General features: G+C 41.4%; 1 protein-coding gene across 2 annotated transcripts in view; it reads right to left on the bottom strand.

Annotated features, from left to right (window-relative positions):
- Positions 1-15944, bottom strand: part of LOC311620946 (S-adenosyl-L-methionine-dependent tRNA 4-demethylwyosine synthase TYW1) — a 103199-nt gene extending 87255 nt beyond the window's left edge. Inside the window, exons 1-7 of one of the 2 annotated variants that reach the window (XM_084880688.1) lie at positions 15756-15944; positions 14454-14581; positions 13257-13394; positions 7695-7796; positions 5721-5915; positions 4518-4805; positions 1618-1740 (exon numbers count right to left, since the gene is read on the bottom strand). In XM_084880688.1, the coding sequence (XP_084736814.1) occupies positions 1618-1740; positions 4518-4805; positions 5721-5915; positions 7695-7796; positions 13257-13394; positions 14454-14581; positions 15756-15759 (978 nt within the window). In that variant the 5' untranslated portion in view covers positions 15760-15944. The remainder of the gene's footprint in view (positions 1-1617; positions 1741-4517; positions 4806-5720; positions 5916-7694; positions 7797-13256; positions 13395-14453; positions 14582-15755) is intronic. The other variant, XM_084880689.1, reaches the window with a different exon arrangement.
- Between the last annotated feature and the right edge of the window lie 725 nt (positions 15945-16669).

The raw sequence follows: 16669 nt of genomic DNA on the forward strand, positions 1-16669 counted from the left end.
CTGACCAATTAGAGTCAAATACCTGTATGTGAAGTATGTATAAGTACAGAGCCAGTTTCTTCTTTTCACAACTAGTATCTATTGTAGTTGTCAACATCATTTATTTTTAAAGTATATTTTCACACTAGGGAAGAGATGTCACCTTTCTCATATACGCAATTTCTGAATATACCTGGGTCTATTCCTAGAATTTTACTGTTCCTTGGTCGGTCTGTCTCATCAGGAGCTAGTACCAGAAGTCTTGGAGTAAGACTCAATATCTGATAGATCTGGCCTTTCTTATTAATACTTTCCCCACAAGGTTCTCCTAGCTGTTCTTGCATGTTTATTTTTCCATATGAATCAACCAGTCTATTTCCAAGAAAAAAAATTATTGAAATTTTAAATGAATTGCATCATACCTATGTATTAACTTAAAAGAACCTGACATCTTTGCAGTACTGAGTCATCATACCCAAAAACAAGATGTCTTCCCACTTGTTCAGGGCACTGCCATATCTTTCAGAAATGTTTTAAAGTTTTCCTCACATGGAATTAGGATATATTTTTTTAACGTATTTCTATGTAGTTATTTTTTTTAATATATTTTATTGATTTTTTACAGAGAGGAAGGGAGAGAGATAGAGAGCTAGAAACGTTGATGAGAGAGAAACATCGACCAGCTGCCTCCTGCACACCCCCCACCGGGGATGTGCCCGCAACCAATGTACATGCCCCTGACCGGAATCGAACCTGGGAACCTTCAGTCCGCAGACCGACGCTCTACCACTGAGCCAAACCGGTTTCGGCAGTCATTTATTTTTTTGTGGTCTTTCTTCCGTGACAAGTTCTAACTGGTTATTGTTTGGAAATACAAAAATCTTTTTTACTTTTTACCTATGATATCCTACCTTATTAAATCTCTTCATTTGAGTTTGTATTAATTTTATGATTGATTTTCTTGGACTTTTCCATAGTTTTACTTATTTTGTTTCTAAAACTTCTGCACTTGATACATTTTTAGTTTAGAATATTCTCATTTCCCAAAACTCACACATAAATTGAGATTTTATGTTTTTATATAATTGTATATTTTATGTTATTTCAATTTTAGATCACTGGAATCTGCCCAAATTCCTACATTCTCGCATTCGTTTAGTCACTGAGACAATGACAACTCACACTAACATTTCCTAGATTCTTAGGGCCTCCACCCATGCGGATCTCAACACCTGCAGACTGAGCCGCCATCATTCCTAAGTCCAACGTGCTCAGTCTGTAAAACAGGAAGGCAACTATACACAAGAGCTCCACTTGAAATCCTAACACTAGTCAGTCTTACCATGCAGTCATCCTGTCATCTCCAGCTACACAATGAATGAAGTCCCCCCTAGCCTTTCCTCAGTCCTTGTCCTAAAAATCTTCTGCCTATCCTACTACAAATTCATTTTCACAGGACCAAGAGGGAAGACTTTCACAGAGTTCATGTAAAAGTACAAAGAAGTATAAAACTCTCAAGACAGGAGGCAAATAAATAAAACTGTCCAATTATGATATGAGCTCAGGTGGACTAATACAGAATGTTAGATGTTAATTCACTGAGGGATCCCAGTTCACTATTTCCCAAAATTACACTACCTTTTCTTTCTTGACATGATTCATAATGTTGCCGAGGTCTTCAACGTCAACCACAGAAGTTAGACTCTGGTGGTCCTCAGTACCAGACTCTTCCTCACTGGAACTCTCAAACGGCTCCTCCTCCTGGAACATCAATGCTTTAGAAATATATTGCTCAAAGTAGCAAACCATCTACTCCCCCCTCCCAAATTCTGAGGCCACTGGATGGATATCAAATATTTTTGGCTAGAGGTCAGCAAACTATGACCCACAGGCCAAATCCAGCCAGCCTCCAGTCAAATCTAAAGGTGCCCATCATTTACATAGTAATTATGGATAGTTTCCTGAAACAACAGCAGAAGTAATAGGTGCAAAAGAAACTACATGGGCCACAAATACATGTATATGAATGCCATAGCAGCCTTATTCACAATAGCCAAAAGGAATAATCAAAATGTCTATCAACAGATAAATGGATCAATAAAATGTGATATATACATACAATGAGATATTATTCAGCCATAAAAAGTAATGAAGTACTGATCCATGTATAACATGGATGAATCTCCAAAACATTATATTAACACATTAAGCACCCAGTCAGTCACTGGTGACTGACACTATACTTTCCGTCCGGAAGACAAAACAGGCTGGACACTTAACATGTTAAGTAAAAGAAGCCAGACAAAAAGAGGTCACATATTGTATTATTCCATTTGTATGAAATATCCAGAATAAGTAAGTCCATAAAGACAGAAAGCAAACTGGAGGTTGTCAGGGGTAGGGGGAAGGGAGGGAAGAGTGCCCGTTTCATGGTTTTCTTCTATTGAAACTTGATATAAGTTGCACAAAATTGTGAATATACTAAATACCACTGGATTATATACCTTAAAATGATAATTTTGTTATGTGAATTTTACCTCAGTATTTTAAAAAGTTTTAAAATATATTCAAAGCAAATTGTAGGGGAAAATTAGCAAAAAGACTGACTAGAAAAAGAGAACAGAAAAATGAAACAGCAGCTGAAAGACAGAATAAAGAAAATATTTGTTGTTTACTTCTCTTTGTTTAAACATAGGTGATTCCAGAGCATATTTATATATTTATTAGAGGCCCAGTGCATGAAAACTCATGCACTGGGGGAAAGGGGAGGTCCCCTCAGCTCAGCCTGCCCCCTCTCACAGTCTGGGAACCCTCAGGAGATGTCCTACTAACTACTTAGGCCCGCTCCCCTCTGGCCTCTCTCTGCAGGAGGCAGCCAGCCCATCAGGGGAAGGAGCCGTCCCCATCACCCTAATGCTGCTGCCACTGCCGGCTGCCAGCCCAACTCAACCCTCATACCCGCGACTTTGTCTGGAAGGACATCTGGAAGACATCTGGTCTATCTGGTCTAATTAGCATATTACCCTTTTATTAGTATAGATGGGAATGATCTATCGATAGTTGAGAGGAAAAGATGAACAATTCAGGAGAGAGAAATGCAATAACAAAGGAACCAAAGTCCTTGATTCCAAAGCATGCACAGAAATTGGCCTTTGAAAAACCCAGATATCTGTCTTCTGGGACAGAAAAGATGGTGAGGATTTGTAGATAAGGCAAGGGCTCTAAAAGAATTCTTTTCTGATGGCTCCATCTGAAAGCTGGAGGAAGCGGTAGGCAGAAAGAGGTATTAAACAGTCGTCTTGGATAGTGAGAAAGGGAACTTACAAGAGGATGCAGGAGACTGTTGGGAAGTTCTTAATTCATACTTGAATATGTGGTCATAAATCTGTGGTCAAACAGCAAGCAGCAGGCAATGGAGAAGGCACACAGCAGGTTTCAGCATGGCTTGGAGTTCAGCCAATTGTGTTGTAAAATAGAGTGGAAGGCAAGGCAACCGAAGATGTTTATAAAAGAATAAGTATACAATCTAAATTGGGTAAGGACAGAAGTAAAACAAGTATTTTTCACTAGCCAGTGAAAAATGTATAAGATCAAAAGAATTTTAAGTAGAAGCACCAGGAAAAGGTTAGAATTTGGGTGACAAGAACATGCAATTTCAGAGGTGACCACGGAAGTGAGAGGCCATGAGCAGGTTGTTAGCTAAATCATCAACATGCATGACTAGCCACAAAGAATAATAACAGGAACAGTGTGGAGAGTAAGACAATGAAAGTCAGAATGTAAAGTTGTCACTGAATGACACCAGTGACAGGTGGCCAACGCACAACAGCTGTGATACAGCCTAAAGACATGGCCTTCAATGAACTCGGGGAAATCTGAATAAAGAAGAAAGAGAAATATTTAGAAGGGATGAAAGAGATGAATCTAGGATGACTTACAGCCTTTAAGTTAGAGTGACTAATAGTCATTGAATAAGAGCAGTCAGGAGGAGTATGTGGTTTGATGATAAAAAAAAGATAAGAGCTCAGGCCAGGACATATTTAATTCCTCTGGTGCCCTGTTTCCTAACCTGCAAATTGTGGTAGAAACCTATTTGACTCTAGTAATGCAACCATTACAGAAGAGATACCAGAAAGCACAATACTCTCTAAAACCACACTCTCTAAAACACCCCCAAATGGGTTTCAGATCTTCCTCCCAACCAGTAGCCAAATAAATAGTTTCTCAGGCCGAGACTGGTTTGGCTCATTGGATAGAGCGTTGGCTTGGGGACTGAAGGGTCCCGGGTTCAATTCCGGTCAAGGGCATGTACCTTGGTTGCGGGCATATCCCCAGTAGGGGTTGTGCAAGAGGCAGCTGATCGATGACTCTCTCTCATCAATGTTTCTAGCTCTCTATCGCTCTCCCTTCCTCTCTGTACAAAATCAATAAAATATATTTAAAAAAAAAAAAAAAGAATAGTTTTTCAGTGCAGAGGTGAGGTTTAGCATCTCCAAACACAGGAGGAAAGCAGAGACATGGACACACAGGCTACACACCTCAGGGTCTCTCTGATGCAATCCATCCTGAGTATGAGATCCTAGCTCCATTTCCTCTGAGGTAGGCTGATTAGATTCACATTTGCCTTTCTTGCAATTGCCATCACAGGATTTCTTCTCTCCTTTACAAAGCACCTGGAGCTGGGAGATAAACTTGGTCTTCCAAGCTCTGAAGTCGGCTTCAATGCTGCCATGTTTGCTTTTAACAACATTGCAGTCTCCCTCCCCTCGAGTCATCACGCGATGAGCACCGAGCATCCAGAGCCACTTATCAACATTCTTGCCAACCTGCAGGAAAAATGGATGAGCTAAAAACACAATATAAATCAGCCTGGAGTATCCTGTGGAACCCCTGCTGCTGCTGGGAAGAGGGAACTGCTTAGCCAACTGCTCCGGGCCCTCTGTCCCCAGCCATAACCCACAAGGGCACTAGGGCTGCAGTTGATACATTATAAGATTCTGCAAAAGGTTTTCTTTAATAAAGGGACAAACCTTCTTAGTAAACTAAGAGTTAATACCTTAAAAATAATTGAAAACCACTATTCTAAATAATGTCAGAATAAAATAACTAATTAGCAAAACAAATTTATTCCAAAATATAATCAAGTCTATGGGGCAAAAGCCCATTTAATAACAATGGGCACATGGAGTCCATTTAGCAAGACCCATAATTTCATAAACTCAGAAATTTATTGTAGTGCAATATGAAGCAATGAGGCTGAGGAACAGGGGCTATCAGGCACAGCTAAAAGTTTAAAAGCTTAACAGACTTCCTGAGTGGGAAGGCATTAAACAAAATACTTACACATCTGAATTTTATCACTCTTTGTCTAATTGCTTTGAAAATATGGAGTAAATATACATCTTGATGTAATAATTCCATCCACAAGGTCCTACCTGGGGACAGAAGGCTGGACTCAAAGCCTACAAATCCAGGCCCGTAAGACACTAGATAATAGCTGGCATATTCATTTATTTTATTCAGGAAAAATGTAATCAATAAAAGCTTACTGAGAGCCTGTATACCAGGATTGGATACATATGTGTAGCAATTCCCAGATATAAAGAAATAACACAATAAGTACCAAAGTTTGTGGATTATTTCACATGCACATACATATGTGTATGTATGTGTGTGTTAAATTTTGCCAACTAAGAGAATTTATCCTTATAATTCAGCATAGATCTCTACCTTGCACCTACCTTGTTGAAGTGGCTCGCATAGACAGAATTTCCCAGGCCAAACACCGCATATCTCATACCCTTCAGGTAAGTTTTGCCAAATCGAAAATCATTGGATGCTTCCTCTAACCATTTGCAGAACCACTCTGCACTCTCAGTTGGTCGGCCATCGGTATATGTAGCAACCAGGAAGGCACAAACATTTTTACTAGTAACCTAACCAAGAAAGTAATTATTTCAGAAAAATATTCAAGAAGAAAAACTTTTAAGTGTTGACATTCCTATCATACTAATTTCTGAGGACAAAGGGTGCTTTCATAAACAATCTTTTTCAAAGGTGAAGGAAAACAAGGACACCTGTACAGGGAAGAAAACCCAGTCCCTCGCCAACATACCGCCTGCTGCCCTTCCTCCTTTACTCCATTCCATTTCTCAGACTCCCAATTCCAATCATATCCAATTTGTCATGTTGGAAACAAACTACACTGAGTGGCCAGATTATTATGATCTCTGAACGCATAATAATCTGACCACTCAGTCTATATCCTATATAATAGAAGGCTAATAAGCAAATTGTCCTCTCAACCAGGAGTTTGACCAGCAGGCAGGCCAACCAACCACGCATGTCCTCTCCCCCTGGCCAGGCTGGCCAAACCCCCACCCCTGCACGAATTAATGCACCGGGCCTCTAAAATACACACACACACACACACACACACACACACACACACACAGAGTGGCCAAATTATGTATTCAGAAAACATAATAATCTGGCCACTCAGCGTATAAGTCAGTCAGAAAAATACACTAAGATCTCTAAAAAGCTACCTGAAAATTTAAAGCAATAAAACTTTTAAACATAAACTTGGCACCATCATCTACATGGGGGAACAAAATGCTAGTCAAACTATTTCATCTGCTTGAATGTTTCTTGTAACAGTTCCAAGTCATAAAGTTACAAGTAACCCCTTACAATTATTATCAAATTTGCTAATAATTTTTCACAAACAATTTAGCACAGATTTGAGCTCACTCGTTTGCATTACAGTGTTTTCTGGGGGGGAAAGCGGCGAAACAATGGGCAAGTATAGTTAGAAGTTTACACACTAAGAAGGGGCTGGCAACCTCTTGCCTACAGGCCCAATCCAACTTGCTACCTGTTTTTGTCAATAAAGTTTTATTGGAACACAGTCATACTCATTTGTTATATACTGTCTATGGCTGATTTGTACCTCAAAGGCAGAACTGTAGCTGCATGGCCCACAAAGCTGAAGATGTTTACTATCTAGCCCTCTATGGAAAAAGTTTGTCCACCCATGCTGTAAGTGCTTCTCTAACTCCAGCTGCTTCAGAATCATCTTGGGCACTTGTTAACACAGTCCCTGCAGCCAGACTTTGGGTCAGCGGGACTGGGCTAGGATCTAACATGCCCCCAGGCTGATACTGCTGGTTCAGGACCACATTTTGAGAACAACTATTATCAGGCAAACTTCCCTAACTGGGTAGGACTAGAGGAGAGCGAGGGCATTTCTCAGATGAAGAAATTAAACTCTCACAGACATTAAATAATGTAGGAAGGTACACAACTAGTAAGAGATTTCTCTAACTCTAAAGCCCATACTTCTGCTACCCAAGTGGCTCCTGACCTTTCGGTAGGCTTACACATGGCTCACATGCCTGGCACAGTGCCAGCAATAACAATCCTCCTTGATTATGAGATTCGAAGCAGGAGGGCTTTGGGAATTTGAAACTGCCCAGCTTCTCCACCTTACCCCCGCCCCAGTAGATTCTAACACACCAGAGGGACAGGCTCCACCCACTTCAGAATCTGCATAGCCCCCCACACATTCAACACCTCTGCCTCACACCGAAAGCTCAACCAACTGAAATCTCTTAGAATGAAAATTAAATTTATTCTGAAGATTCTATTTATCTCAGAACACAGGTCATTTAAATGTGAGTTTTGACGGAGGAAAAAATGAAACAATTACCCACCTCTTCTACTAGATTATCATCTGGATCATATTCTTTCAGATTAATAATTGCCACAGGCAGATATAGGGAGGTAACAGCTTCAGCAAGAATTGTTGCAAATTCCTAATAGGGAAAAAGAAAAAAAAAAAATCAGCCTTCAGTAAGCTAAATAAACAAAATACTGTCTTCATTTACCCCTGAAGCATTTCTTATGAAAAACATTTCCAGTGACTGACATTTGTCATCAAAAACACAAATACTGCCTGGCTGGTGTGGCTCAGTGGTTGAGCATGGATTTGAACTAGGAGGTCACGATTCCATTCCCAGTTAGGGCACATGCCTGGGTTGGGAGCTCAATCCACAGTGAGGAGCATGCAAGAGCCAACCAATCAACCATTCTCTCATTACTGATGGTTCTATCTCTCTCTCCCTTTCTCTTCCTCTCTCTAAAATGAATAAAAATATACCTTTTTTTTAATCTAGCCCTTTACAGAAAAAGTTTGCCAAACTCTATCTAGTAGAATTTAAAGCTCTAGAAACAAGATCCCTTACAAAGCAAAGTGAATGCAGAGAGAGAGAAAAACAGTCTCAAGGCTATTTATGTACCCTGGGACACTTCTATCTTTATAGGCCAAGGAGATGCGGAGAAATCAACAAATAGTGAGGAAGACTAACCCCAAAAAGTAGGAGGAGAACCTAGAGAACAATGACCTGAAAGTTGAAGGAAGAAAGCACTTTAAGAAGAAAGAAGTAGTCAAGCAGCTAATAGGTCAAGTAAGATGAAGACTGAGAATTAATAAGCAAAATGGAAATCACAGGGAGCATGTTGGGGCATGCAAGCCTAACTGAAGTGGTTCAAGAAAAACAGGAGAAATTGGAGATCACAAACACAACACTTCCAAGGAGTTTTACTAAAAGAAAAAAAAAAGAAGAAAAAAAAAGAGGTGGTTATTAGAGGGTCATGTGGGGCCAATTCTCACAGAGCATCCAGTGAGAATTTACAATTTTAAGAAACAAATCTGTTCACAGAGTAATAGAGAAAATCCACACCAATTACCCCATCATTCTGTCTTAAATATGAACAGAAAAACTATGGATCACCAAGAACATGATGAGAATAAGAAGCAGGAAAGAGAAGAACCAGCAGCAGAAAAACTGAGAAAGCAGGTAATTAAGGAAACAGAAAACAGAATTCATTAAACTATATTGCTAAATTATGAATAAAATGTTATAAAAATTGAGCAAAATAGAATTTTTAATTAATATATAATTAATTAACATTCAAAAAGGATTTGAAATTAAAATCTAAGAACAGAATGAAAATAAAAAGTTACAAAAAAAGTATGAGAGAAAAGGTTTGAGACAGAGAAGACCATCCAAAAGCTCCAACATCCATCCAATAGCAGTTAGACCACAAAAACAGAAAAAAAATTTACCCTAGAAATATTAGCAGAATTAATGCAAACAAATCCTCAAAACGAAAGAGGCCCCCCCCAAAAAAAAAACACACCTAAGACCCCAAGAGTCCAGCATGATGACTACGAAAAGATCCAACCTAAACATCCTCTCATTTAAGATCTGATTCTAAAAGCTTCCAAAAACAAAATTTAAAAAGTCAAGTCATCTTCAATATGTCATCAGCAACCCTTCTTGGTAGAAAACAATGAAGTGATGCCTTCAAAGCTGTAAAGAAAAAATTTTGACACAGTCTTCTATACCCAGCCAAATATGAATCAATCAAATGTGAACCCAGAATAAAGAAATTGAGGTGGTACAGCTTTAAGGAGAGCCAACTAACCTGTACTGACTATGATGTGGGCACAATATTAACTGCGATCTGAGGAACGTTTGTGTGAACCAACTAATATAAGGAATAACTTTTATCTAAAATTGAAAAATCTAGAAATATAGCACAAGAAGGTTAAAGAAATAACCATCAGAGGAACTAAAATAGAATTAGTTAAGAGATTCCCTGGAGAGCACTTTTCATTATGAACTCTCTGTATGCCTGGATCTGTTACTATCTGCAAGGATTAATTTGATCTTTAATTTTTTATTTTTTTTTAAAGAGAGGGGGGAAAAGGGGAGAGAGAGAGAAAACGATATGGGATCAAATCCACAACCTGAGTATGTGCCCTGACCGAGAATCAAACCGGTGACCTCTCAGTGATCAGGATGATGCTCAGCCAATTGAGCCATACCGGCCAGAACAATCTTAAAAAACTTTTAAACATTCATAAGACCTCTTATTGGAAACATAAAAGGACTTCGTTTTCATTGTTTAGATGCTTTTGTTTTTCTCTGTTTCCCACTTCGGTTGCCTAAAGCTGATGTTGAACAAAGTACTATACCTGCACTGGAGTACAAAAAACCAAAAGTATTATTCTACAAAATACCCACAAGAGGTCAGCAGAACCCACTTTTGTACAGTACTATACAAAAATCACCGACACCGAATTTTCTTAAAGCCATTTTCCTGTCAGCCTTAGAATCCTTTCCTAGAAAGCACTCAATAGCTGTGACTGACCTTCGTAACAAAGAAGCAGGCAGCACCTAGATACAATTAAAGAATGGAAAGTATCTTTCAGCTACATATCTGAAGCATGTGTACTTTAAACAGTATTCCATGTCTATCATTAATACTTTTTTTAAAAGTCCTCACCTGAATGGTGAGGATATTTTTCCCATTGATTTCTAAAGAGTGGAAGGGAGGAGGGATGGGAAGAGACTGAGAGAGAGGAGAAAGAGGAGAGAGAGAGAGAGAGAGAGAGAGAGAGAGAGAGAGAGAGAGAGAGAGAGGCACAACAATTGGTTGCCTCCCACACATGCCTCCACCAGAGCAAGGGATTGGACCTGCAATCCAGGTACATGCTCTTGACTGGGAATTAAAACTGTGACCCTCCAGTATGCAGGCTGACGTTCTAACCACTGAACCATACCGGCCAGGGCAATCATTTATACTTTTTACACTTTTAACATTTTTCAAAATCAAAATCATTTCCTTGTGGAGAATCCAAGATGGCTACACAGGTAAACACCTAGCCGCAGCCGCCCACAACAATTTCAATAAAATACAACTAAAATATAAAATGGACATTACCCAGAACTACGGGAAAGTCGACTGACTGGAAATTCTACAACGAGAAGCAAGGAGAAAACCAGAAGGAAGCGCGGAGGAGCTGTAAAAGCCTAAGGTACGGAGACACGCGGCGTGCACGGAGAGGACAGAGCCGGAGAGGAGGGGGAGGCTGAGTGCCTGGCTGGCGTTCCCTAGCGGGAAGGAGATAAAAGCTCCGACTGTGCTGAACCCCAGACCCAACAGCGCTGAACCCCAGTTCTAGGCCAGATCCTGGGGACCCAGGCTCAAACAGAGGGAGCCTGGGCAGTGAGGCGGAACCCCAGGGGAGCGGCGAAAGGAGGTCCCGGAGGCACGCACATTGCTCGCAGAGGACGGACTGTTGACTCTGCTCCTAGATTGCCCTGGGGGGAAGGAGACAGGGTCTCCGGACTGTGCTGAGCCCCAGTTCCGACTGCTCTGAACCCCAGTTCTAGGCCAGACCCCGAGGACCTAGGCTCACACAGAGGGAGCTGGGCTGTAAGGCGGAAACCCAGGGGAGCAGAGAAAGGAGGTCCCAGAGGCACGCACATTGCGCACAGAGAAGGGACGGTTGGCTGTGCCGCGGGGTTGCCCTGGCCAAAAGGAGACAAAAGCTCCGGACTGCTCTGAACACCACTTTCAACCCCACTTCCAACTGAACTGAACCCCAGTTCCAGGCTCAGTGGGGGAGAGCCTAGACTGTTTGGTAGCAGGCGAAAATCGAGGGCACCTTTCTCTCAGAGGTGCTTGCAGCGAGTACTGAAGGACCCTGGGGAATACTGAGACTCAGGAGCCGCATAGGGCGGGGCTAAAATCCCGCCCCATCAGGGAAGCTGCGAAAATGCCGAGACAACAAAATAGATCACAAACAAAAGAAATGGAGGAAAAAAAACGACTGGACATAGAGTTCAAATCTACGCTTATAAGGTTTTTCAAGAATTTCCTAGAAAAGGTCAATAAGACCTATGAGGATATGAAAAGGGATCAACTAGAATTAATAAGGAATCAACAAGAAATAATAAGGGATCAACAAGAAATAAAGAATACATTGTCTGAAATAAAAAATATTATTACAGAGTCCTAAAAACAGAATGGAAGATCGCAAGAATCAAGTCAAAGATTTGGAACATAAAGAGCCAGAAGACACTCCTCCGCAGAAGCTAGAAGACAAGAGAATCCAGAAAATTGAAGATGATGTAAGAAACCTCTAGGACAACTTCAAGCAAACCAACATCAGAATTATGGGGGTCCCAGAAGATGAGAGAGAGCAAGATATTGAAAACATACTGAAAGAAATAGTGACAGAAAACTTCCCCCACCTGGTGAAAGAATTAGACTTACAAGTCCAGGAAGCACACAGAACTCCAAACAAAAGGAATCCAAAGAAGACCACACCAAGACAAATCATAATTAAAATTCCAAGAGCAAAAGACAAAGAGAGAATATTAAAAGCAGCAAGAGAAAAGCAGGTAGTTACCTATAAAGGAGCACCCATATGATTGTCAGCTGATTTCTCAACAGAAACCATGCAGGCCAGGCGGGAATGGCAAGAAATATTCAAGGTGATGAATAGCAAGCACCTACAGCCAAAGATAATCTACCCAGCAAAGCTATCACTCAGAATCGAAGGCCAGATAAAGAGCTTCACTAATAAAAAAAAAAGCTAAAGGAATTCATCACCACCAAACCAGAATTATATGAATTGCTGAAGGGGGTTCTTTTGGAAGAGAAAGTAAACAAAGATAAAAATTATGAACAACAAATACGTAACTATCAACAAGTGAATCTAAAAACCAAGGAAATTAAAAAAAAAAAATCTGATGAACAATATTAACTGTTGAATATAATAGAATCAGAGGTATGGAGGCGGAGTGAACTGACGATTCTTGGGGAAAAGGGGAGAGGGGGATGCGGGAAGAGACTGAACATAAACTGTGCACCTATGGATGAGGACAATGGGGGGTGGGGAAAGGGCAGAGGGTGGGGTGGGAACCTGGTGGAGGGGAGCAATGGAGGGGGGGCGGGGAAAAAGAGGAACATTTGTAATAATATGAATAATAAAGATTAAAAAAAATAAAATAAAAAATAAATTTAAAAAAAAAAATCATTTCCTTAAACAAATGTGTGAAGTTGTGAAATTCAGGGCCTGTACTGGACTAGTGCTGCCCTCCTCTTTTCACTATCTCCTACTTCTCTACCAACAGGCATCAACAACAGACTTGCACCTCTCTCCATTCTGCTGAGATAGAAGCAAGCTTCACCACAAAACACCTATGACAGTGACCAGCAGACATCACTAATCAGCTGGAATTGGGTACAAGAAACAAAACCTACCTACCATCCCAGAAAGGAAAAATGGACGCTGGAAAGGGGGAAAGATGAAAGAAGACTGGAAGGCCAATTCTGTTCACTGCTAAACGGCACTTTTCAGGGACTTTTCTTAAAGATCAGGAAATCCAAGAGGAAGTGACATAAAGAGTTCTTACCTTTGCTGTTCCAGTCTGGGAACCATAGAAAATCTTCACTCCAGACACAAAGACTTCCTTCTTGGGAGGAGAGATATAACCGTTTGTCATCAAATCCTGAGCTTCTTTTGGAACTGATTTCTCCTGTGAGTTCTTGTCCTTGAATATAAACCACAGTCTACTTTGAATCTTTTCCCAACTTCAGTAGCAAAGAAAATTAGCACGGATATTGACCCATTTTATTATTATCTTAAGCTTTCTAAGTTGTACTCCTCAAATACTCCCTCCTTGGTATAATTACGTCCTTACAAGACAGGACCCATATTTTTTAAGATCATAATGATTCCTATTATCTATACTAATAAAAGGGTAATGTGCTAATTAGACCAGATGCGGACATCCTTACGGACAAAGTCACAGTGGCAAGGGCCAAGGCAGAGTCAGTTAGGGAGATCAGGCCGGCAGGGAAGAGAAGTTGGGGGCCATCAGGCCGGCAGGGGAGGGGACTCCGGGGCCATCAGACTGGTAGGGGAAGGCAGTTGGGAGCCATCAGACCAGCAGGGGAGCAGTTAAGGGGTGATTAGGCAGGCCAACAGAGGCAGTTAGGGGAGATCAGACAGGCAGGAGAGCGTTTAGGAGGCAGTGGTCCCAGATTGCAAGAGGGATGTCCTGAATTGGAAAGGACACAGGCAGGGCTGAGGGACATCCCCCCCTCCCCCCCTCACCCATGCACAAATTTCTTGAACTGGGCCTCTAGTAGAATTATATGCATGAAAGTACTATTCAAAGATAAAACTGTACATACCTTCATTTCTAATGTATTCTAGTGGGACAAGAGTAGAAACCTTTTTTGATTGTTAATTAGTGAAAAGAAAAGACCACTAGCCTTTAAAGATGTGAACCAAATTTCGTTTTCTACAAAAGTTTAATTTTTCATTACAAAATCTTTCTGTACTATAAGAATGAGACACCCATACCCCATCAAAGAAAAAGTAAATATAATTTAGTTCAAGGTAACTTAGCATGCAAAAACAGAGAATAAACTTTCTTAGGCATTAAGAAAAATTCCTAAAGATTAAACATAAAAGTGATTTAAAATTCCTTTTAGCTTTCCTGCATTTTTCTGAATGCCTTAGAAATACTGCACTCTAAATTATCCATAAAATTGAATGCTTCAATACTCTCCTATTAAAAAAAAATAATAATAATTCCACTTACCTGCTTCCTGATAACAATCTGTAAACAAATCCAAAGGCCAATACCAAAGGCAAAACCGAAATATATATAATATCTGTTTATCCATAACGATATTAAAGGTGAGAAATCCCATGTATCCGAAGAAGGATCTAAATTTAAAATGATACATATATGTAATTGTATTTAAAGCTATACATATACAAAAAGGTCCACTCTTATTTTAAATTTTTAAAAAAAAAAACCTCCATATTCAACAATAAGGCTAAGAACTCTATAGAAAATCAACTCTAGTGAAAATAATACATGTGCTGGCTCATGTGGCTCACTCATTTGGTTGGAGGGTCGGCCCCCCTACACACACACACACACACACACACACACACACACAAACACAAACACACACCAAAATGTTTCCATTCAGGGCACACACCCAGGACTCGATTCTGGTCCTGGCACCTTCGGAGGCAACCGATTGATATTTCTCTCTCACATCAATGTCTGTCTGTCTGTCTGTCTGTCTCCCCCCCTCACCACCACCTCCCTCTAAAATAAAAAATAAATATATAAAATAATAATACCTTATGTGGCAACGTGATAAAATTATGATAATCGCTGTGTTTCCACGAGATAGATAGATATATTTTTTTATTTTGTTTTATATAGCATTTGGGAGCAAAAGAAGGGAACAGAGTCAAAACACTTTATGGGGAATTCTGAGTAGATTTCGCTTTGTTGTGCTAGCTCCGTAAGGAAAGCTTTAAGAAGTACTAAACCTATTCCCTTTTTTCTAAGTTTATCTTTAAAGACTCAGGGCCCCTGTAAAGGGTTCTTAAATAACTGACCTCACACTCCATCCTGAAGGGAGATACGGGCGGACCTGGCCTCAAAGGTTAAACCTGGGGTCAATTTCAAAAGGCGACGCCTAACCTGTTCACAGGTGCCCTCCACCCGGGGAAGATCCCCAATGCACGTGGGGACGGGGAGGGGGTGGCAGCTGTCTCTGCCCTTTAATAGAGGTTAATAAGGTGATCGGACGTCCCGATTTCTAACAATTTGTCCCGCGTCCCGATCGGGACTGCTTTAAAACGCCGCGGGACGCGGGACAAATTGTTAGAAATCCGGACTGTCCCGCCAAAAGCGGGACGTCTGGTCACCTTCGGTTAGATTAGAAGCAACAGGGGAAAGCCAAGTCGAAAGCAGAGATAATCCTACCGAGCCCCAGCGACCTCACAAGGGTCGTGAGTCCCCCGCGCCGCCGGGACAGGGTCCCGGTAAACGGCTTCTCCCTCCCGCCTCACGAACGCTGCCCACCGGGGCCCTTACCCATCCTCCTCAGAGCCCGGGCCCGGCGGCCCGAAAGGAGACCAGGAGCGCGGACCTGGACAGCCGGGCGCCCAGTCTCAGTACCGGGGGGCCGTCAGAACCTCCTGGCAGAGCTAGTTGTAAAACCTGAGACCCCGGAGCCCGGAGAAGCCATGCCACCCGCCGGCGCGTCGGGATTGGCTCAGAGGGAAGAGGCGGGCCCAAGGAAGCACCACCTACAGCTCGGGGCGAGGAAGCCGGGCTCCGCTGGTCCTGCTCGGATTGGCTGCGGTGGGGAAGGGGCGGGCCTAAAAGGAAGCCCCTCCCAGAACTCTGGGCCGGGCCTCCGGAGAGCTCGGCCCCTCGGAGCTGGGTCAGAGGAGGAAAACTCTGGTCGCTCAAAACACTGTGGAAACCCGAGTGGAACTGGGAAAAGGGGGATGAGGGGAAAAGGGGGCTAAAGAGACTAAGGATGTCATCGACCAAATGCAATCTGTAGGCCCGTTTGAATCTCTGTTGAAATACACCGACTGCAAACATTATGTAAGGGAAGTTTGGTTATGGACTGGCTCTTAGATGATACGAAGGAATTATGGCGAATCATGTTGGGTGTATTTTAGGATAGACTGAAGTATTTAGAGCTAAACCTTATCATGATTTGCTTTAAAATACTCCCAACAACAACAACAACAATAATAATAATGAGGGAGAAAGAATGAAAGCAATAATGGCAAAATGTTGATAATTACTGAAACGGATTGATGGGTACATGAGCGTTCATTACACACTTCTTTTTCTGTGTAAAAAAAAAAAAATCTGTATTGAAGGGTTAAGGTGGGTATGGGTGGCCCTGAACTCTGCGGAACTATAAGGCACCGGCGCTGTGTTTCCACCCGACCTGCAAATGTCAGCTTTCACAGCTAATCAGGGCTCTT

Source organism: Pipistrellus hanaki (genome assembly GCF_964339955.1).
Source record: "Pipistrellus hanaki genome assembly, chromosome: 4".
In the NCBI taxonomy this organism is placed as follows: domain Eukaryota; kingdom Metazoa; phylum Chordata; class Mammalia; order Chiroptera; family Vespertilionidae; genus Pipistrellus; species Pipistrellus hanaki.